This window comes from Diadema antillarum, unplaced genomic scaffold (genome assembly GCF_040938485.1).
Source record: "Diadema antillarum isolate AM-2024a unplaced genomic scaffold, OU_Dant_1.0 seq00001302_RagTag, whole genome shotgun sequence".
NCBI classification, from domain to species: domain Eukaryota; kingdom Metazoa; phylum Echinodermata; class Echinoidea; order Diadematoida; family Diadematidae; genus Diadema; species Diadema antillarum.
Window position 1 is genome coordinate 99,871 of NW_027272080.1, and position 24,825 is coordinate 124,695.

The 24,825-nt window shown below is 41.4% G+C and overlaps 1 protein-coding gene across 1 annotated transcript in view; it reads right to left on the reverse strand.

Annotated features, from left to right (window-relative positions):
• The window catches only part of LOC139708111 (uncharacterized), a 162,910-nt gene that overhangs the window by 38,501 nt on the left and 99,584 nt on the right, over positions 1 to 24,825 (reverse strand). The window contains exons 69-79 of the mRNA XM_071620089.1: positions 24,338 to 24,507; positions 20,759 to 20,870; positions 19,897 to 20,157; positions 19,013 to 19,291; positions 17,961 to 18,227; positions 15,330 to 15,620; positions 13,962 to 14,192; positions 11,639 to 11,730; positions 10,688 to 10,844; positions 9,474 to 9,768; positions 4,000 to 7,607 (exon numbers count right to left, since the gene is read on the reverse strand). Coding sequence (XP_071476190.1) covers positions 4,000 to 7,607; positions 9,474 to 9,768; positions 10,688 to 10,844; positions 11,639 to 11,730; positions 13,962 to 14,192; positions 15,330 to 15,620; positions 17,961 to 18,227; positions 19,013 to 19,291; positions 19,897 to 20,157; positions 20,759 to 20,870; positions 24,338 to 24,507 — 5,763 coding nt within the window. The remainder of the gene's footprint in view (positions 1 to 3,999; positions 7,608 to 9,473; positions 9,769 to 10,687; positions 10,845 to 11,638; positions 11,731 to 13,961; positions 14,193 to 15,329; positions 15,621 to 17,960; positions 18,228 to 19,012; positions 19,292 to 19,896; positions 20,158 to 20,758; positions 20,871 to 24,337; positions 24,508 to 24,825) is intronic.

A 24,825-nucleotide genomic window follows, 5' to 3' on the forward strand; every position in this document is an offset into this window, starting at 1 on the left:
GACTATCTGACAAGATGGTCAGTTCAGGAGTGAGTTTCTTCAATTTGTCTCCTTCTACAAATCAAATTTGTCAAGATCGCAACTGCTGATCTATAAATATACAATCATGTCAGGGAATAACTAGAAATGTCGCTATGGCGACTGATGCCTCCTCCATAATGCATGATTCTCCCAATAGGTGTATAGTACAATGTCTTCACAATGTGTGTAACAGTTTCACATAACTGGCAAAATATTGAAATGACAGGTTTGTCAGAAATATCTTGAATGTTCACTTTCCTTGAACTGGGTTTGCTAAAATTGTCTAAGAGTGCAGGTACACATATCTAGGGAATTGAGAATTTTTACTTGACTTCTGCACATCCTTTTATAAGTTTATGCATTGAGTAATTTCCAAGGTATGAAGAAAGAATGTAATTACAGTACAAAATAGATTTTTTGGGGGGCATTGAAACCTGGCCTTTGACCCTTAATCTTTGACCTTTGACCTTCTGGCTGCAAATTTCCCGGAGAATCTCCATTAGGTAATGCATGTATATAATAAGTTTTTAAACTAATAATGCAAGCATTGCATTTACTAGTATATGAGGGAAATAGTAAAATTTTGAGGAGTTGACCTTGACATTTGACCCCTGACTATTGACCCATGACCCCTAAATTCCCTAGATAATCCCTGCCAGTCAGTACGCGTATGTACCAAGTTCCATGAAGATACATTGAACCATTTGCGAGAAAAGTGATGTTGCAACATTTTCACCTAACCTTTGACCTCTTGACCTTTGACCTTATGACATGAAACTCTCTGGAGAATCTCTACGCAGTAGTACGTGTCTACAATAAGTTTCAAGAAAATACCTTTGGGCACTGCATAGATATGGGAGAAATAGCAACATTTTTAGCATTTGACCATGACCTTTTGACCTTTGACCTCTTGCCAATGTCACTAAAATCTACTTAACTAATTGCCCTATCATACATCATCCTTGGACCAAGTTTGGTGAAAGCTGCTTCATCCAGTTTTGAGTTATCATGTAAACAGATAAATTCTAGGATTTGACCTTGATCTTTGACCTTTGACCTCTGTCCGATTTCACTAAGAAACTAATCAAGTAATTGCCCCATCATATATCATCCTCCGACAAAGTTTGGTGAAATTTGCTCGTTCCAGTTTTGAGTTATCATGTAAACAGATCAATTTCATGATTTGACCTTGACCTTTGACCTTTGACCTTCGGCCGATTTCACCCAAAATCTAATCAAATAATTGCCCCATCATACTTTATACTTGGACCAAGTTTGGTAAAATTCCAGTCAATATTACTCAAGTTATCGTGTAAACGAAAGCGGACGGACGTACGGACTTACGGACGTACAGACGTACGGATGTACGGACGGACGGACAACCCGAAAACATAATGCCTCCGGCACCACTTCGTGGCGGAGGCATAAAAAAGGAACCAGTGAGACTTGAACCTGTCATCTACTGCTTTCCGGGCAATGACAATATCAACAGGCTACCCCAGGTTGATGAAACTCACATCTGAACCTTCACCCCTCTGAATAATATGTTACTTTCAAATAAGATAGTCAGTATTGTTAAAAATGACACATTTTACAGGCAAGATTAAAACAAAGGAGTTAAATCTATGTTGTACATGGTATATAAATGGCACACTTGTATATTAACTACTGGATTATCTTGGAATAGCTCATAAAGCACATGTTGACTTCTTCAAACAGGGGCAAAGGTATTCATTCTGGAAGTTTTGTTTTTTATATGAACAGCAATAAAGCGAAAGTACAATAAATAGGTAGTAAAAAAAAAATGCTGCTGAATGTCATGTAGCGACTAAATAAGATACCAAAATGTCATGCATACACTAGCCCCAGCTAGCCTTCGCTATAAGCTGTGGAATACATAATCGAACAGGGAGTCTGATCTGTGCACAGCATTTTTATTGAGAAAGCCACCTGTTACCTCAAGAACAATGTCATTAACATCAATTCGAATGTGATGATATATGTACACCAACAGTGGTCACTACCATCTCTGGCTGATGATGCTAGTGCATTACCTTTGGTGGCTATCATGGAAACATACTGAATTCATAAACAGACATGGCTACCACATATTTGTAGCATTTATGATGATACATGGATAAATAAATAGACTGGCAGACCTGACTGTGGTCCATGCTTTCTCTGCATGTGTTCTGTTTGACTTTATTCATTACTCCTTTTGTGTGTGTATATAAAGTAGTACACTGTATGTGTGTATACACAGTACATTCTGCTTGTGTCATACAATCATAAGACTCTGTGTGTGTCATACACAAATCTGTTGTACTGAGTAGCCAGAGAGCCACATGGCTGTTATGGAAAGCCAGATATGTAAATGATATATAAGTCAGTCATAACATTATCATTGACCAAGTACTGGATACTACATTCCTTCCTACCTCGGATAGGACCATAACCAGTATGTGCTGATTATTCTAATTATGTGATGCGTTCAGTATCACGATTCATAATGTGTCCTGTAGTACCATTAGCTATGGGTATGATAGCATGCAATGCTTACGGAATGTTGGAGTTTAAAGGTGCAAATCTAAAGTGACTATGATGAGAACTATGATCATTCGGTACAACTGTATTACTGGCCTTTTGTAAAACAACCACTGCAATCAAAATCCAACTAACTTAGAACTTTTTTTTTTTTGTAAACATATGTGAGACTTTTCACATTTGATATATCCTGAACCAAAATATACTTCAACAAGAAACCAGTATAACCAATCAACTGTCTTCTCTTCACAAATTCACGACAATGTTCTATGTACATCATATCAAGGAATTAACCAGATGTATAACGTTTACACCCTTATTGGCTTTTCACTTTCAATACCACTTTTTCTATCATACATCAGCTATTGTCTGAACAATGATCTAATATGCCTGTGTTATAAAGATCATAAATTCAAAAGGAATTTCGATAATATGCTCACTCATACAACACTTGGTAATGGATGACATACTAATGAAGTTCTGTGACTTGAATACATATAACTTTGTATTTGCAGCGTTTGTCTATCCTCAAATGTCCGGGTATTTGTATCACTTGTGTGCAATTCATAACAATCAGATACAAACAAAACTGTCACCTGAAGTATGTTGCCATTTGGTGTCAAATAATTACACAGTATCCTTTTCGGCAATCATCAAATAAATTTCTTCATGCTATCGTTCCAGCTTACCTAACATTTTGTTTAGTGCACAGCACATCCAACAAACTCATAACATTGTTCATTTTGAACCACTTTACAAACATACGTGTGTGTTGCATCATAGTGCACAGCACATCCAACGAACTCATAACATTGTTCATTTTGAACCACTTTACAAACATACGTGTGTGTTGCATCATACCATATTTCCAACAACTGTTCACACGTTGCAATTTCCTCACACGTACCCTATAGTCAGAACAATTTCACTATCGCAGAATCTTGAACAACTATCAGCTTTGCCACTCTGGCACATTGTGAAAAAGACCATAAAAGTGAACTCTTACAATGCAAGTTGTCAACTGACAAAATCATGCAAGTAATTTATATACATGCAATGATAACACCTTTTCAAATGTTCAAGTGTTCTAAGTTTCATAGTCCCTCAAGTAGCGAGGTCGCTGTCGGTTCCTTTGTGGGTAGCGACTTTGTGGCACATTATTTTGCTGTGTGGGTGGTTCAGCTTGCATTGGACCATCGATGTCCATGTCATCATCCGCGTGTGTGTGGCGAGATGGCATGCCAGTGAATCGTTTCAAACGCGAGATATTTCTGGTGATGCGATGTGAGTCATGCTCGACTGTGATTTGCGAACCGCGTTTGCTCACGACTGTGAAAGGTACCGGCATATATGGTGACATGTGTTTCGGAACATGTCCATCACGACGAACTAGGACTTTGTCACCGACTGCGATTGCTTTCGTACGTACAGAACCATGATGATCTGCATACTTCTTCATCGCCTCTTTCTTTTTCTCGTCACGTTTGCGAATTGCTGAGTCGTCCTGGTGGTCGAGCTCAGGCTGAGGAAGACGCGTGCGAACTGGGCAGCCAAACAGCACAGTCGCTGGTGGAGAACCTGTCGTGGAATGAGGTGTGGCACGATAATTGCGGAGAAATTTGTATAACTCCTGTTTCCATGACTTTGCTTCGGTGTTGGCAGCGCGATACACCTTTTTCAGTGAGCTCATGAAGCGTTCCACTTCTCCATTGGCTTGTGGCCAGCGCGGGGTAATTCTGCGATGCTCAAACCCCAAGTACTTCGCGAATTGAGCAAACTCGCTGCTATTGAATGGTGGTCCGTTATCAGATCGAACAATCTCAGGTACTCCGAACGTGGAAAATATGCGATCTAACTTTGGGATGACTTGGGAAGCTGACGTAGACGTGACTATCTCGACATCAGGAAACCGTGAGTAGTCATCCATGACTACCAAGAGGTGTTCGCCATTGGGTAGATCCGCGAAATCGACGCTAACTTGGGACCAAGGTTTGCGAGGAAGTGGGCTCATGGTTAACGGTTCTTTGACGTGCTCGACAACATTGGCTTGACATGCGAGACAATCGCGAATGGTGGCTTCAACTATGCGGTCAATGGATGGAAACCACACTTTCTCCCTCAGAAGCGCTTTCGTCTTTGTGACGCCCTGGTGGCCTTCATGCGCAATGTCGACAATGCGCTTTCGTAGCGTCTGCGGTATAACTATGCGATGGTCGCGGAGAAGAATATCGCGATCTTGCGACGTGGTTAACTCATCGCAAACATTGTAGAGGCTTTGGACTTCTGCTCTCGCTGATGCGTCAGTGTTGCTAGCGAGTTCATTCCAGTTGTTGGTTGCAACAGCGCGGATGACAGACTGGAGGACATCATCAGACTGCGTAGCATGCGCAATGTCATCACGCGACACATGTTTGGGGACGGCATGAGACGCGACGAACTGTACATGCGCCTCAGCTAAGCTCTGCTCAGTGGACACATCGACACGATGCTGCGGATGACGAGACATGTAATCAGCTGGGTTGTACTTCCCAGGCTGATATTTCACTGTGTAGTCGTAAGCCTGCAATTTCAAAATCCACCTTTCGAGCCGAAGTGGGGGCTTGGAGTTGGCGTTGTTGAACAGCGAGATGAGCGGTTTGTGGTCGGTGACGACGGTGAAGGGAGATCCGTACAAATACAGGTGGAAGTGAGTAATCGCCCATGTGATTGCAAGAGCTTCCCTCTCAGTTTGCGAGTAGCGCTGTTCTACCGCGGATAGCGCTCTGCTTGCCAAGGCGACAACTGACCTGATACCTTGTCTGTTTTGTTGCACCAAGATTGCACCAAGTCCAACAGGACTTGCATCAACGATGACCTCGGTTGTGCTGTTGCGATCAAAATAGGCCATGGCACAGCATGTTGCAAGGCGTCGCTTGATTTCATCAAAGGCGTGCACATGAGAGGAAGACCACTCCCACGGAACATCAGCTTTTGTAAGTTCGCGTAGTGGTGCTGATACGGATGCCAAGTCACGGACAAAGCGACTGCAGTAGTTGACCATACCAAGGAAGCTGCGAAGTTCGGAGACACTAGTGGGCGGAGTAACAGCATTGATGTCACGAATCTTCTCTGGATCTGGGGCAACACCTGAGGCGGAGAAGACATGACCGAAGTACGTGACTTGCGAGACACGAAACTTGCATTTGTCACGATTCAGAGTCAAATTGGCTTCGCGTAGACGGGAGAGACACGCTCGAAGACGTTCATCATGTTCCTGTGGTGTACTGCCGAAAACCAGGATATCGTCGCTGATGTTGACGACTCCAGGGATGTCTTGAAGTGTCGACTGAATGGCATTCTGGAAGATCTCAGCTGCCGATGTGAGGCCAAAATTAAGACGCTTATACTGGAATAGGCCTGCATGAGTTGAGAACACTGTGTATTGTCTGGATTCCTGCGCTAGCGGAATTTGATGATAACCGGAGTTGAGATCTAGCTTGCTGAAGACAGCGGCACCGTTCAGGGCAACTATGACGTCATCTATTGTAGGTGTGAGATGGCGTTCGCGTTTGATGGCTCGATTCACATTCCGCATATCAACACATAGGCGGATCGCACCAGGCTGATGAGGTTTTTGCACAACAGTTATTGGCGAAACCCAAGGAGTGGGCTGATGATTCACACGCTCTATGACGTCCAATTCTACTAGGCGATCAAGCTCCTTCTCGACTTGTTGGCGCATATGAAAGGGAATGCGTCTATGTGGCACTGCAACAGGTGGGACTGCATCATCTACATGAAGCTTGCATTCAAATGATGACAGCTTACCGATGCCGACGAAACGATCAGCGAATGTCTGCTCAGGCTGAAGGTTGTACGCTATGTGAATCAGTCCGAGTGCTGAGGCAGTGGCAAAATCCAAGAGTGTATCGCCACTGTGCGTTGCAACAAAGACTTGTGTCGTTACAGATGCCGACCCATATGAGACAGCTGCGGTGAAAGTTCCAATAACATCAAGAGGAACTGTGCTACCATATGCATACACTGGGACTGGAGGCGTTACCAACTGCGGCTGTGGACTGAGAGATCGAAACGTGTCATGACCCATCATCATGACGGACGCCCCAGTATCGATCAGCACAGAAACTGGACAAGCATTGACAGCAACCTGGACCATAGGTTTTCTGGCTGGAGTCGACTTGACGTGAAATGCATAGTCGTAATCAGCAACACCTGACAAATTGGTAGCGCTGCGACTGGTACCATGCTGGGTTTGAGCCGTCTGTCCCTGCTGACTATGCTGGGCATGTACTGGATCGGGTGATTGAATGTTCACTGCTTTCACTGCAGTATGACGTGGGGTTTGCTTGGACTTGCTTAAACAATGTTTCTGGAAATGATTCAATTTTCCGCATGCATGACATGTAACCCCTCTCGCTGGGCACGGTCGATGATCGGGGTGGGGATACTGTCCCCCACAGTTTCTGCATTTTGTTTTCTGCTTGTCCCTGTGATGACTGGTATAGCCAAATCGCTGGCCCTGCATCTTATTTGGCTTTGTCAAAGGCGTGATACTAGCTGCTAATTCCGCAGATGATGATGAATTCTCCATCGCCAAGGCATGTTTGTCTGCCTGTTCATATGTACGGGCGGTGTGGAGAAGTTTCTCTAGCGTGACAGCCTCACGTAATGCATAACGCCGGAGTGTCTGTGAGCAGCATCCCAATATAATTTGAGACTTGATTTCGGCATCCTTGTCAGAAAAGTTACAAGAGGTTGCTGCTTTCTGCAGACGCAGATGATACTGATCTACCGTCTCATCATGGAGCTGTTTAGACTGTCGAAATAGATAGCGTTCGTATTCGATGTTTAATGAAGGGACGAAGTGTTTGGCCAGTGCCCCTTTTGCAGCAGCATATGTTGTGCCAGTGTCTGGAAGGGACTCAAAAATGTCTGTAACATCGGGACCGGAATAATGCAGAAGTAACGCTCGCTTCTGGGCGTCATCACTGATTGCAAACGCTGTGAAGAAGGTCTCAAGCCGTTTCACGTACCGTTCCCACCTGACACCAACAGTTGCAATGTCCTCATGCACAGCAAAGCGTTCAAATGGTGGCAAATTCATAATGGTGGTCTTATTCGTCTACACACTCAGCTGGATAAAGACTTGGAGATGATCAGATGTCATGATGTTGAGCACGAGCTGGGCATACACTGCACACAGCTACAAAACAGGATACAGTTCACTGGTACCGATTGCGATGGGGTACTCACTGCAGCTACACCGTAAGCTCATGACAGTAGCACTGGATACACACCGCATTGTGCTGCACTCATGTTGACTCAGCTCAGCAAGGTCCACTAGCCTAATTAAACTAGCTGAAATAACACAGTCTGTAGATTGACATCCCAACAAACTGCCTGTAAGGGGTCCTTGACGTTTCTAATGCAAGAAAAGAGACCATGCTCGTCGCCAAATGTAGCATTTATGATGATACATGGATAAATAAATAGACTGGCAGACCTGACTGTGGTCCATGCTTTCTCTGCATGTGTTCTGTTTGACTTTATTCATTACTCCTTTTGTGTGTGTATATAAAGTAGTACACTGTATGTGTGTATACACAGTACATTCTGCTTGTGTCATACAATCATAAGACTCTGTGTGTGTCATACACAAATCTGTTGTACTGAGTAGCCAGAGAGCCACATGGCTGTTATGGAAAGCCAGATATGTAAATGATATATAAGTCAGTCATAACATTATCATTGACCAAGTACTGGATACTACAATATTGAAATAGAGAAAAATTAGGTGATCTTGTGACCTTTGATCACTATCAGAATTTATTAATGCTCAAGTCCAACAGATACATGTATCATCAGGAGATGCATGTTCACATTAGCCTATACATTTATTTTCTACCATATGTGACCCGCTACAACAAAATGGTCCTAAAGTCGCGCACGGTCAAAGCCGTTAAAATCAAGTTTGAAGTCAGAGCATCAAAATTGGTCAAAACTTACGATTTTCTGAATTTGACATATTATTAGAGTCTGACATGTCTTCTATCATCTGTCGAAATTTTGAAGCAAAATGATGAAAGGAAAAACCAAAAAATAGCGTTTTTCTGGGCCATGTTTTTTGGCGTTTCAACGAAGCAGAAACGGGTTCGAACATTTGGATTGAGCGCCACAGATAAGCTCCGCCCCTAACAACGACCAGAGTGATCTCATTGGTCAGTTTGCTGCTTGCCGCTAACCGAAGTGTGAAGCTCGCACACTGCCCAGTCGACTGGTGCGTGCTGGCAGGGTGCGCTATGCCCAGGCGCTTCTCCTGGCATCCTGGTCACTGATTGGTCGGTGAGGAGACCGCCGACGCTGTGTTTGAATGAGCATTTCGGGGGTTGCTAGGGCTTACCTTCTATTGTCCGGAGGTGAATACTGACTTGCGTGTCCCTTGATCGTGATTGCGTCGCAAGGAGATCTTTTAGGGCGCTTTTCTCGAAACAGTGATTTCCCAGACGTCTCTACATGCTCTATTTTAAACATCGATATCTCCACAGCCGATTATTTTTAGAAGATGTGTTATACATCAATTTAAAGCAGAAAGATTAGGGAATTGTGTCATGCAATTTTCAAATAATCGGCCTCACCCGACTTTAGGACTATTTTGTTGTAGCGGGTCACATATAAATATGACATAAAATCATTGTACATGTGAGCTGTGTCCTGTCAGGGAACATTTCTTTTGACCGCTAAGATTTGATCCATATACAAATTTTAGTGTACAGATTTGACTACAAAAAATATGATACACCTCAATTACATAATTCTAACAATATTTGACATGTGACAAATACACAGAACACCTGCACAGTGACTGATGAAGGAAGGGAATATAACAAATTGCACATGTAATGAGTAACTTGCCAATTTCAACGTCTGCGATGTCTAAGGCTGAACTGCTCTCTGCTCCCCTGACGCTGACGAGGGAAAAGTCATAGGGGACATCCGCCAGGACATTGCTGAGGACCAGGCTGGACACATCCTTGGGAATCAAGACTGGAGACGCCGGGGACCCTGATGTTGGATTGTACGAGAGCTGAAAGCGGTCAAATGAGTCAGAGGCAGGTAGGTTCCACTCCAGGGTAATCTCGCGGTCGGACGCCCGCGTGTTGGTCACCCTGAAGTTGGTGGCCACTGGGATAGCCGTGTCTTCCGCTGCAAGTTTGGACAGACAGGAGAACAAGACAAAGGTTTGAAGCAGTGAGCAATTGAGTACAACAAAAATAGAGTTGATTTCTTGTTTTCAACACGAAATCAACTTCAATGCATATCATGGGCTGGCTTTGTATTACAACCCTTGGGAAAAAAAATTATGCCCACTGGGCACGTTCAGGCAAAATGAAAGACAGGTCACATGATTGCTCTCCACCAGTCATTTAATTAGGATCCATATCGCCATTTTGTATCATACAATAATTCATTAGGACTGACAAACTCTAGGACCTACTATGTACGACTGGGGGACCATCACAAACATTGAAATACAGGGAAATAGTTTGAAAGCTCCATCGATCTCCTCATTGCTGTACCAGTGGGACTTGCAGACTTATCGAAATAACACAAGTCATGACACAACTAACTACCTCGGCAAAAAAACCCCAACAACAATAGCAACAGCAACCACCACCACCACCACAACAACAACAACAACAACAACAACAACAACAACAACAACAACAACAACAACAACAACAACAACAACAACAACAACAACAACAACAACAACAACAACAACAACAACAACAACAACAACAACAACAACAACAACAACAACAACAACATCAAACAACTCTGGCAGAGACAGTGGTAACATACAAGGCAATGCCAGTGACTATGGCCAAAGATATTATATACAATTGCTAGTTTATGGGCAGACTCATACCTCTCAAATACTTTCTCTACTTTGGTATAGGTTTATCGTAACAACATGGTAATGGAAAAAAGCGACATGTGAGCAAAACAGGTGCATTCAGACTGCAAACTATCAAACTTAAAATTCCCTCCCTCTCCTAGCTCTCTATCTCCCTCTCCTTTTGTGTCCCTCTCTCTCTTTGGAGCATATTGGGTGGCTTACTTGTGGTGACAGAAATGGTCCGCTTTTCACTCTTCCCTGAGCCTGAGGCCGAAATGCTGATGAGGTAGGTTGTCTCTGGGTTCAAGTCAGTGATGGTGTGCGATGTGCCCACTATCAGGGACGGAGAGGCGGAGCCATCTTGAGGGGTGTAACACACCTGTGCACAGCAGAATATAGTCCCATTACACATGTGTCTCTCGAAAGATGAATGCACTCATTCGATACACAATGCACAAAAAATATCCCAACTCCTGCTTGGCAAGGTTGAACACTTGTAGAAAACTTTAACATCCTCTCCTTTGTGGAGCAAAATGATGAACGTCAAAAAAAAAAAGAAGAAGTAAAATAACTACAGAAATTTGCATCAAGTATTGTTCTCGATCAACTGGAAAAATGTTAAACCAGAAATTTTACATGCATGACATTAAAAAAAAAATTCACAAGAAGTCAAGATATTCAAATTAAAATGCATGCCAAAGTTCTTGTCTACACTATGTAACTCATATATTGCACAAACTGCATCTGGAGCATTTGACAATTAGATAAATCTGGCGCCTTATGAATTCCATTTATCATCAATATTACTACTATAATTATCATTACTATCATCATTATCATCATCGTCATCATCATCATCATCATCATCATTAGGATTATTACTACTATTATTATCATTATTATTATCATTATCATCATCATCATCATCATTATTATTACAATTATTATTACTACTACTACTGCATGCACTACACATACACATGAATTAAATGCCAGTGGTGGTGCATGAAAATTTTATGTCATGAACATTTTTGGTTCTACAGTGCATATAAAACTGCATCTTGATGACTCTAAAAGAAATAAATTGATTAAAACATAAAGAAGAAATGGATTGATTCAAACATACGAGAAAATGCATCTAGTGGCTTGTTATCATATCATGGCATAACATACCTCATAGCTATTCACATCTGGGGATGCAGTCCATGTAAGGTCAATGCTAGTGTCTGAAGGCAGGGCAGTGGGCTCTCCGGGCGGGTTTGGTCCTTTTGAAAAAACAAACAAGCAACAACAACAACATTACAGAGCAAATATGTTCAGCTGAGAAGCAGAAAGGCGCTATCGCATTCTAAGATTTGAGCACATATATTAAAACACAACAATTAATTTTCATGAAATACATGTGTGTAGAAAGCATACTTAATCAAAAATGAGTTGATGTACAAGCATTGTTCCAAATATGGGGCAAAATAGTGCCCTTGTGGCTCTGATTTTGAACATTTTACTTTAAATGAATTTAATGCAAAATAGATACAATAAAGTAGAGGAGATCAAGCTGTACAACGTGATATTATAGTAATAGTGAATGGTCACGAGTGCAATGGTACGAGATTTCGCACTCGGTGAAAGATAGAGGCGCTCTATTCAACGAGGCAAAACCGAGTTGAATAGTGCGCCTCATCTTTTCACCGAGTGCGAAATCTCGTTCCAGTGCACGAGTAAAGACCATACACTATTTGTTTTATACAACACCTCGAACGTCAACGGATTTGGTACTCACAGATTCTTGAATTTAGCACAGAAATGGCAACCATTTTCCGTGAAAGACGAATGAGTAGCCTCACAATCGCAGTCACAATGTATGTACATGTTAACGTGTACGTACGTATGCGAAACGAAGTTGTTTACAAAAAATGAGTGACAAAAGTACGCGCTTGTAAGCACGCTTGTAGTTGTTGAGTGCGTGCGGCACATGTTTGTTTATTGTGACATCAGAGCGTGTGCAATAGAACATTTTGATCGAACCAAAATTGCGCGCTGAGACAGCCAGAGCGTGCAATAGAACCTTTCACTAAATGTCACGTGATGGGCAATCGACCAATCGGATAGCTACATTCTAAATAGGTATTGTATAAAAACCAATAACTCACTACCCCTAAAACTGCAATAACATCCTTCTGGTTCTCAGCCCACAATATACTGACAAGAAAATAAAGCAAATACTGTATACACCAATATTTTCGTGTACAGATATTTCGTGAATCACGGTATCGGTGGCATTTTCGCGTGTGGTTAAATTAGCGATTGATACTAGTGGTAGTCGGGTCTACTGCCAAGCCAGAGGAACATGTTCAAACACTAGCCAACATACTTGAAATGTTTTTCCATTTGCATTGTGGCTTCCCAAACATGACGATATAGAAAAGACACAGTAGAAGATTTATAAAATGAAACAATAATTACGGGAACTTGCAGTGAGACACTCACACACGGCATTCATAAGTACCTACCGAATGTTGCAACAAATAGATGTAGACTACAGAGTTTCAGAGCTGCGCTAGCGCTAGCGAAAGTTTTACATGCATCCCTAGGCCTCACCCAACCACGTCGAGCCGGTGTTCGTTCGTTCACGTAGGACGCGCAGAGATTGCACATTTTAATGCATGTTTATCATCGTACTGCACTTCCAGAATCAGTCGCACCGTAGCGTACTAGTAGGATAGTATGTGTACGTACGTTACTGGCCGGTGTACCAGCCGCGTTCTGGTCCGGCCAGCGTTGGATGCATTTTGTCACCAATTTGTAAACAAGGTATGACGGGGTAATATTTTCGCGTGTCTTTAATTTCGCGATCAGCCCAAAGCTCGCGAAATTCGGGAAAATAAAACCCTCGCGATAATAACAGCGTATAAAGTAATTCAATAAATGAATATATCAAATAATTAGGCTATCTCCATTAGATGTGTAACACCTGACCTCAGAATAAACAATATTTGTGAAATTGAAAGAAGAGCAATAATGTGTACTACATGAGTGCCTGGGTTGCTGGAATTACATTGTACATGATACAAGATAAAAATCAACCTTGCTGCCACTGCTCAGCATTGACAATGCTAAACTGATTTTCAATGTTACACTGTACGTTCCTATATATTTCTATTACATAACAGAAAATACTTCTTTGATCACGTTCCTCCATCTTATTTGCAAGTCTACATTACAAAATTCAGAATGTGAAGCTGTTTAATCCGTGCTACTGAAAAAGTGGATGTTTTCACATAATCAATTTTTTGCTCTAGCCGGGTAAGATGAATTTCTTGTGTTTTTAATTCAGTGGAATCAGGACATTAACTATTGGGAACATATGACATGCAATAGAATATGTGCATGCTTTGATTTTCCCCCTAGCATCTGATTGCATGAAACAGGCAGAAATTACCACACCGTGAAAATTTCCACTTTTACAGTAATGCTTCATAATCGTATGATGGCTCACGAGTTGTTATCTGGCCACTTCCCCCATCCATCAACGAGACTGAGACCTGGGTGGCAGACGAGAGACCAGTCACGGTGTACGATTGTACGGGATCTGCTGTTCGCGGGACAACAACGGTCGCACCACCAACGGTCAGTCTGTATGCTTCACTGCCGAAGGGAGGCCAATATACTGTGAAACCAGATGTCGTGATGTCTCCAAATGAGAGTTCTCCCTGCATAGTTGGCATTGCTGTGGAAAGGAAAAGTGTCCAGCAGATGTGATAGGGTTCAGTCAGTTAGGAAACATGTGATGAAAGAGCATCACAAAATCATAATCATCAATCTATAATTTACATGTAGCATCTGCAACTCCTCCCTTACAAGTTGTACTGTGTAGTCTCTCATCATGACATCAGATAATGCAATGGATAGCAATCAAACCTGCCTTAGTAACCATCTGTCTATAGCAGCCACCTGCAAAATATGGCCACTCAAAAGATCTCCCCTCGAGAGAAAAGTCACGTTAAAGCTCCTGTCTATAGCAGCCACCTGTCTACAACAGCCATTATTTCATTTCCCTTTGATGGCCGCTATCGATAGGTTTGACTGAAAACCTACTTACTTTCCTCTGAATTCACTTGAAAAGCACAGCAAAACAAAACAAATCATGTAAAGATTTCTGCGCAGGTCAATACGATACATATGTGGGGATGACTTCATCATTTTATCAACATTTGATGGGGATCGACATTCATTAGTGTTTCATTGAGCATAGAAAATAGTAAAAATCCATAAGTCCTTTAGTTCATATTCAATGTGTGCCATTCTTTCCTTTAAAAAAAATTTAAGCTCTGGTAATTAATGAACTACATGTAAAATATGGAATAACATTTCCCTTTAAAAAAAATTAATCTCATACTCTTCAGAGTAAATCTAGAATTCAAATCTCTTTTTGTAAGAATTATACCTATTTTTGGCTGGCTATCTAACCAACTTTGTGGTTGGTGTATGGAGAAAAAAAAGTCGTGGGACAATTTCTTTTTTTTTTTTCATTACTGGAGCCTTTAACCCTTTCCATAATGAATTCTGAAATGCCCATGGACTTAATACACAGGCTACCAGGTTCCCGTACCGAATGGATTAAAACCTCAATGTTCAGCAACTTCCATTGTGAGGAGTCACATATGAAAAACATAAAAGCACTCAAAATCGGAGCCTGATTTTAGAAAGACATTGTAATGATAGCATATTGCAAATCACACCCAGTGCCATGTAGCAACTGGAATCTGGTTTTTAAAGATCTACAGATGCTGCCAAGGCAATTAGTATGCATGTGTTATCATCATGCTATCTTAGTACCGATTACTCAGTGCTCTCTTGTACTTACGCGTTGTAAATTGGATGGGCATTGAAACACTGGATGCAACACCCGACTGTGCTGTGACCGTCACTATATAGTCTGTGTTGGGTATCAGCCCAGCCAGCTCAATCTCTGGGCAAGCATCTACAGGGATGGTAACGTCAATTCCAATGGGTGTGCCAGTACCTAAACCACTGGCTGCTGTAGACAGCATGACTGCAAGGCTGCTTAGGATTCCGTTGACCAGCTGGACTGCAAGTGACACAGCATTTGGATTCAGTGTGCCAGCAAGCACAGATATTGTTGGGGTGGCAGGTTCTGCAATGAAGATTGTAAAAAAGGACAAAGAAATACACATAAATGATTAGGCTGGCACTCAAATAGCCAATGGGCCGAATGCATAAAACAAGCAATTGCTTGTAAGCAATTGCTTCAAGCAAAAGCACAAGCTCGTCTAGTAAAAGGTGTAGCTCAAGCAATATCTTATTAAAATACATATGCATAATCTTTTGCTTGTGCACATACCTTTTGCTTGCATTCAGCAAGCAATTGCTTAGGGTTCGAACAATAGCGTCACGCCTGTGCGAACACAAGAACAAAGGCGAGTGTGGCAGCATGCATTTGAAAGGGCATGTGTGTGCGGAAACATTTCCTGACATAGCAGAAGAGCTATGAAATGACACTCATAAATGCACACACAGACGCACACACACACAACTATACACACACTCACACAACTATACACACACTCGTATTACTGGCTGATTCCCACCACTGCTTACAATAGCCCGCATCTGCCAGATCGCACGTGGAGAGACGTCTCCTTGCTCTCCACCGAAGTGAGACATCCTACCTGTTTTTCATCAAATTTTGCGTGCTAACCACTGGACATTCCCGTTGTTGAAATGAAAAATTTCTTACTCTACTTAAGAGTAATTTCTTGTAGATTTATACCACTCCTTCACAATTGTTGTCTTTCTTCCATGAATATGAAAATGATACTTAAAAGGGAACGTCCCAGATAAGCAAAAGCTCAAGCTCATTTTACAGAGCTTGGAAAATCGTAAGCAATTGCTAGCAAGAACTAGCAAAAGGTATGTTTTATGCATACGTTTTTAAGCAAATGCTTGGTCTCTAAGCAATTGCTTGAATGCGGACAGCAAGCAATTGCTTGTACTTGCTAGCAAGAGCTTCTGCTCGCAAGCAATTGCTTGTTTTTATGCATACGGATTCGAGTAAAAGGCTAGCACAAGCAATTGCTAGCGTTTATGCATCCGGCCCAATGTGAGGATCATTCTGCAGTTTGTATTTCAGGTACAGTTGAACCTCTCGTATCCGGACAAGTCGGGACCGGGGCTCATCCGGATAAGGGATTTGGCCGGATACGGGAGACTCAATGCTTTATACATGTACATACAATGTACATACACATGTACTGATGTATCCCATTGTAGTACCACATGTAGATGTGTACTTCAGTATACTGCAACCTTTTTATTGTTACATTTGGGGATGTTTGGGGATGTTAAAATGTCTGAAGGTAAGCAATTTGGAAGGAAATTTGATGTAATGTATGTTAACCATGTTGGAAGTAATATGTAATTCATGTGTGTTTGTATAGGAGTTCTCAAGGAGTTGAGAATCCCCCTTTCTCCCGTAATTATAAAAAAAAAAATCACGGCGAGATTGCGTCCGTATAATAGAGAGATCCGGATAAAGGGAGGCCGGATAATAGAGGTTCAACTGTATATGAGATGTTTTCTGCATATAATTTTTAGATTCTAAAATGAATCCCTAGCATTGTGTAATAAGTTATCTCCCTTTACAGTTATGAAATAAGAAAATGTTATATGTGTACATGACAAAAGTTTATACATTTGTTGTGAAGAAATAGTTTTAGATACTTCCAGATATAACAGCCGCATGAAATAACTTTGGATAAATTACAAGTGTCATATTTCAACAGCAAAACAAAAAGAAAACAACTCATGCATCAAACCAGCTGCCCACTGAAAAGACCAAATGTTTTTAAAAGAGACAGACAGACAAAAACAAATAAACAGACAAAGAGCAATGTAGGCCACGTGAATGTCAAACAGGTGGTTCAGCTTCCTTGTTCAACATAACCATGTGGTTACTCCATGCATAGTAAATTGCATCAACTTAATTCTATTTGGTCCACTGCTGTATTACTGTATCTCCTTGTCAAAAGGGCAAACATGTTTGAATGAGCAAACATTATAGCATTTTGGCCAAAACCAAAATGTTTCAAAGTGCTTCACTGAGAACATGGTTGGTATTATTCAATATATAGAATTTCATATCACAATATCTATTGACAGTGTAATGCTAGGATTTTTTTTTTTTGGGGGGGGGGGAGCTGAATCCCCTCCCCCCCCCCCCCCTCCCCCTCAAATCTAGCATAGCCATAAAAAACTTGGTTTGATTAGGGTTAAAATAATAAATATGATATGAACTTGCATGCCTAGTGTAAACATGAAGTGAAACTTTTCATCACTCTTTTAATTTTGTTGTACACAAGTCAGTGACATACATTATGACAGTCACTATTCCTTAGTTCTGTGTGTGTACGAAGATTAACCACGATGAAACTAAAAAAAAAGAGAAAAAAAAGAATTTTTAATAAGGGAAACTTACTCAGGGTGTATGTCCGTGATCCAAGCTCAGAGCGATCTCCTGCCATTTCTACTGCAGCAAGTACTAGAGTGTATTTCTGGCCAAGAGTTAAGTCCTCTATGCGTCCAGAAATGACGCCCTGTCCTGGATTTACAAAGAGATACCTAGATGTTGCACCAGTCTCACTGGAGGAGTACGCCAGCTGGTAATTGATAATATCCCGATTGACTGAATTCCAGGATACATTCAGAGCCGTGCCATCTTCAATCGCAGTGATGACCGCAGGTTCTGAAATGACAGAAAACAAATGGAGGGAAAAAAAAATGTTGCTAAGAAAAAAAAAATGTTACTAAGTAACAAATAAGCAAATATTACAAACAATTTCATGCAAATCTCCAACATACTGTTAGAACAACAGGACATAATTTTATGATGGAAATATCTTTCTTCTTTCAATTTTCTAAACATGTCTTGCATCATTCTTGCACATTGGACAGCAACCAAGCACATATGTATACAGATGTATGCAAGTTAAAATGATATAATTCATGAATGACATCTGGAATGAATCAATGATCTTGTTCGTAAGGAGATACAACTGTAAATATTTACAAGCGTGCAGATACATCAACAGTGATTTTGCATGAAATATGGTCATCAAAACATCTTTGTGTTTAACGGAAGGTTACCAGTCTCAGCTGAAGCTAAATCAGGCTCCCCAGTCAGATGGCCTAACTTTGGAACAAACATAAAACTCGAGGGAGATACAACATTTATTGCCTGAAGAGTCAAATTCTCTTTAATATATCTTCCATACACAGGACACTGTTGACATTTTAACTACTGTAAAAGTGGATATTTTCGCGCAACTAATTTTACCTGCTCGGCCAGGTAAGAAGAATTTTCGCATGTTTTTAATTCCGCAGAATTAAGACATCAACTACTGGAACACATGGCAAGCATGCTTTTATTTTCACGCTATAATATACAATATATGTGAAAATTTCAACACCATGAAACTTTTAACAGTATATATAAATATTTCGTGCAAGGGAAGTCAGCATTGCTATTACCTGTGGTAAAGTCAACCGTGGCCGCCTCACTTGTTTCACGGAGATCTCCTGCAGTTACCACAGAAACCACTGAGATGGTATAAGTGGTCTGAGGTGAGAGGGTGTCAAGAGTTTCTGTCACCTCGTTACGGGAGTTAGTGGCAACCAGTGTTGGCTCTCCACTGTTTTCTGTCAGGTAAATTTCATATGTGTCAACCTCACCATCGCCCGCTGACCATGACACTGTCGCTATGGACTGTGAGATGGAATCTACGCTGAGGTCAATTGGAGATGAAGGCCCTGTAAAGAGGAATTTTTAAAAAAGTGTACAAGGCAGATAAACACAGCCCATACTCCTTTTGCTTTCTGTTTGAGTATAGTCAAAAATTCATCCCACCTAAAGTGCAAGTATGCATACTTGGCATAGAGATCCGAGGTCTATGAAATTAATAATTGCATTCAAAATCTCCCGAAATTTACGTTCTGATTCTCCACTACCCTACCATATATTCTGCCAGCACTCAAAACAACTTGACATACACTGCAATCTCTGAACACTGATGTAGCTATGTCACATGTCCATCTCTTTGTATCTCTTGAATGCTGTGTTGCTGCTGTCTGTCTGTTATCCCCCATGCCTCTCCTTGTCTTTTCTCTCAAATTTCACATCATAGCTATCAGACTTTTGAGATTAGGGATTCATATTCTAAAAGCAGGTACTTTTCAATGTATGACTTCAAATTTACTAATCTATTTTCCTTTTGTTTGCAGGGTATGGTCTTTTGTTGAACTCGGGAATGCAAACGTGGTAGGTTAAATACATCGTCAACATGTTAAAAGGAATTGTGCTGGAAAATGGAGAAATGTGATTCAGTGTAACAAACTACCCGATCTAATCAACTTACTCGTGAGGGCTGACGCAGAACCCTGCTCGTTGGTGCCCACAACCGAGACACTGACGGTGTACAGAGTGCCCGGCACGAGGCTGTTGAAGGTGACGGCATTCGCGGCAGAGAGGGCACGGTTGAAGGATTGCACGACAGACACACCTCGCAGGAGCTGGATCAGGTAACTTGAGGCAAAGGCGTTTGTTGTGGCACCCCATGAGGCCATCAAAGTGGTAGTGGTTGTTCCCTCAATGACAACTTGGGCTGCACGGTAGTTGACTGGTTTAAAACGAACAAGGAAAAAAAGGATGGTAAATCCTCGCATTCGTGGCAGATCATATATTCAGCAAAATGGTCTAAAACAGAGGAAACGAGTAACAAGAACAATTCAAGTATTTTTTCTCGAAGAGGTTATGACTTTATAATATGTGTTTCTTCTAGTATCACAAGATATAAACTGATAAGTAACAAATTTTATTGTTTATATGAGCATCACATTTTTAAAATCTAAAATTACTGTAAACAATGATCTGCTATAAAATAATTTTTGTGCAGAAATATTGCCTTTTCAGGACTTTGCACAAATACTGTATACGGCAAATATTTCACAAAGTTTATATTTTCGCGAATTTCTCGATTAGATGCTATTCGCGAAATTAAAGACATGCGAAAATATTGACTATGATCCCTAAATGTGAATGTGATGCACGCATCTAAACACTTCTCTGTTCAGTACCAAACTCCATGATCACCCATTTAACCACTCGCAAAATTGTCAGGAATTCCCGATTCGCGAAAATTTAGACTTGCGAAATATAGGGCACATACAGTATAAGCCAGTAGTGGATCAAGTGATGTCATGTACGACTGAGATATGTACCTGTCATGCCCTCCACAGTGGTGGTGCTTGTTTCTTGCTCACTGCCTACTCCAGAGAAAGAGGTGACATAGATGATGTAGTTCGTCAGTGGGTCCAAGCCTGTGAGCTCTACCTGAGAAGCCAAGGAGCATGACAGGAGAATACAATCACTACTTACTCCCATTATCTCAACATAAAATTACTAGTTCATGTCTAATGTCCTTTGAGTTGACACACATGGTTACAGTGAGCTGAAATTAGATGCAATTTTTTTTTTTCAATATAATATATACAATTCATCTAGCCCAGAGCTAACAACATTAACGCAATCATCCAAATCAGAGAGATTCTTCAGACTAAGAGCAATCAGGGAGGTAATTTAACAAGAGACCCGCGGGTCTAGCGCTCACCTGAGTATCGCAAGTTCACCTTTCACGCAGTCACTAATCTAAATCATTCACAGCTCTACCAAAATTTGACCAGGCATTCTCAAGTAGAAGATGAAAATGTACAATATCAAGGGCCCATTTTTTAAAGATTCCTTAATTTGGGGGGATTGGGGCCCCCTGGGGCCCTCTGGGTGGGGCATGGTGCCCATTTTGATAAATTGAGATATTGACCCCTAGGGATGCTACCTGCCAAGTTTGACAAAAATCCATCATGAGGTTTTCAGGAAGAAGATGAAAATGTACAATTCAGGCCCCCATTTGGACCCTTCCAACCACCCCCCCTCCCCCCCCCCCCCCCCCCTACCCAAGAGGGGCACCCCTGGATCTCCTATGAACAAACTTGTAGTATTATCTCAGCTCTATAACTTTTGATTCTAGAGAAGATTTATAAAGATTCCTTCATTTGGGGGGTTTGGGACCCCTGGGGGCCCCCTGGGTGTGGCATGGTGCCCATTTTAACAAATTGAGATCCTAACCCCCTAGGGATGCTACCTGCCAAGTTTGGTGAAAATGGGTCATGGGGTTCTCAAGAAGAAGATAAAAATGTACAATTTAGGCCCCATTAGGACCCCTCCTCACCCCCTCCCCTGGGTCCCAAGGGGGCACCTCCGATTCTGCCATGAACAAACTTGAAACTACAGTCATCAATGTACTAACTCATAGTATTAACTTAGCTCTATCACTTCTGGTTCTAGAGAAGAAGATTTTTGCGGATTCCTTCATTTTGGGGGGTTTGGGCCCCCCTGGGGCCCCCTGGGTGGGGCATGGTGCCCATTTTAACAAATTGAGATCCTAACCCCCTAGGGATGCTACCTGCCAAGTTTGGTGAAAATGGGTCATGGGGTTCTCAAGAAGAAGATGAAAATGTACAATTTAGGCCCCATTAGAACCCTTCCCCACCCCCCTCCCCTGGGTCCCAAAGGGGGGCATCCCCGATTCTGCCATGAACAAACTTGAAACTACAGTCATCAATGTACTAACTCATAGTATTAACTTAGCTCTATCACTTCTGGTTCTAGAGAAGAAGATTTTTACAGATTCCTTAATTTTGGGGGGTTTGGGCCCCCCTGGGGGGCCCCCTGGGTGGGGCATGGTGCCCATTTTAACAAATTGAGTTCCTAACCCCCTAGGGATGCTACCTGCCAAGTTTGATGAAAATCGGTCCTGGGGGGTGTTTCATAAAGCTGCTCGTAAAGTTACGAACAACTTACAAGCGACTGGTGATCAGTTCTTGTGCTGAATTATGGAAATTCTGATAAGTATAGCACATCAGAACTGATCACCAGTCGCTCGTAAGTTGTTCGTAACTTTACGAACAGCTTTATGAAACAGGGCCCTGGGGTTTTCAAGAAGAAGATGAAAATGGAAAAAGTTTACGCACGACGCACGACGGACGACGGACGACGGACGACGGACGACGGACGACGGACGACGGACGACGGACGACGCACGACGCACGACGCACGACGGACGCCGGACGAAGGGCGATCGCAATAGCTCACTTGAGCCTTTGGCTCAGGTGAGCTAAAAATGGTAAAATATCGGTTGAGGTAAGGAACCGGCTTTCATCTTCTTGCAAGATACCTGGAATTCACTTTGTAAAATGGTCAAAAGCATACACTTCTAAGAAGAAGAAGTTTATTCGATGAAAACTAGTTTTGAAATGGCATAGCATCCGAGACAAAGTGGTACTACATGTAAAAACCCCATCTTTTGCTACATGTATAGTGTGTAGGCTCTCTTTGTTTCACTTTTGTCTTTGGATATCTCGGCCATTTCAAAACTGATTTTTATCAGAAATTAACTTTCAATTCTTTTGGGAATCCTACCCTATGTAACATTTCATATGTGGTTTAGTATCTAACAAAAAGTTAAAAGCTCAATCCTCATCTCTTCCAATACCATACCATCCCTGTAATGTGCGTTTCAATTGGTCATGCATCTCAACTGATAAAAATAATTCCGGAAGTAGGAAGATTTTTATATTCTCTTATTCAGACATGATGACATTATAGTAAAGTTTTCAAGAAGCCTTCTGCAGAATCAAAAAGATCTGGCAGCTCTGCTTGTCCAATAAATGGAAACAAGTGATGGTCAGTTGCTTATATAGGTTGAAAAACATTTGAATGTTTGAGCACTGGTGGACTTTTAAGGCCGTGAAGAAATCTCTATCATTTCAAGTGATAAACATACATGACAGATCTGATCGGTCATGTATTGATAATGTATAAATATATATGCTTTGCAGAAAAAAAAGTATTACTGTTAAATACATAGAGCAATGTGTTAATACAAGCGGACACATCATTGCATAATCAAAAACATATACCGGTACTCATAAATTCAGCTGAGTAATTTTGATTAGTAAATCACATAGAAGGCTTCAAATATAGAACAAAGACATACAGTGTTCTTTACAGCTTATTCTACAAAGCTGACATGTGAGGGAATTATATCACAGTTTGCTCACACAAATACATATACCAGGAGATGGGCGTGACAGTAACATTCATGTGTTCCAAAGTTTATCAATTAATTGTCCTAGAACACTTTTCCATACTTCTTTTCTTTTAACTGTGATTTGTCTAACTGTCTCTGTTTTGAATAAAAAAGTTGAGATTTACAATGTATATTTGGAATATAAACTGGGAAGGCAAGGAACATTTGTACACTTTGTTCAAATTGTAAAAAAAAAAAAATTAAGTGAGGTTATATATTCAAGTTCACGAACAGTGAGGTTGTGACTGAAATTAGATGAATGATGACACAGTAGAAACATCACCAAAGGTAGTTCGTCCGAATGCCGCAAGGGCCACATACGGAATATCCCGTAGTGAATGATATGACATATGAACGACGTCATTCACTTCCGCTGAGTACTATGCCCTGTATTATGCATTGAATGGCAGCATGTTATATACCATATTAAAGAGATTGTTTTCCTCTTTCAAATGATACATAACTTGTCTATGTTTTTTTCATTGCTTGCTAATGAAGAGCAATTGTTTGAAGAGTTGTCTGTCGGCGTGTGTGCGCAAACGGTGCTGGTCCACTTGGGTGTTTGTTTACACAGGTGCGTTGGCCCGATTAAAATTGGGCTAAAACGACCATAAGAAAAATGAGAGGACATGAACGGCAGAATCAGACTTACCATCGGGTCTGAAGTATCTGTGACAGTTACTGGATCAGATATTTGGGTCAGATCACTGCTTTCCTGGAACGTGACAAAGTAACCACTCACGTCGCCGCCTACTGGCTCCCATTCCAACGTCAAGGAGACAGCATCTGCACTAATGGTGATATCAGTAGGTGCCATGGGTACTGGAGTGTGAGAAAACATTACATGGTGAAATTTTAACTTATAGCCTTAACTGGGAGGAGGAAATATTACATGGTATATATAAATATAATTCAATATTATATTCCTTACCAATAATGGGTGGGGGGATATCATATGGTGGAGGATTACCTTAGCTTAAACTCAACATAAATTTCAAGGCTATGCATCAAAGCTACATCTTAATCATCGACTTTGGCAAGTATGAAGGCATAATACAAACTGGCAGGAATATTTTGACCCACATGTACTCTGGTGCAATAGTATGGTGCACTTTACTTGGTGTTTGTGTGGTTAACCCA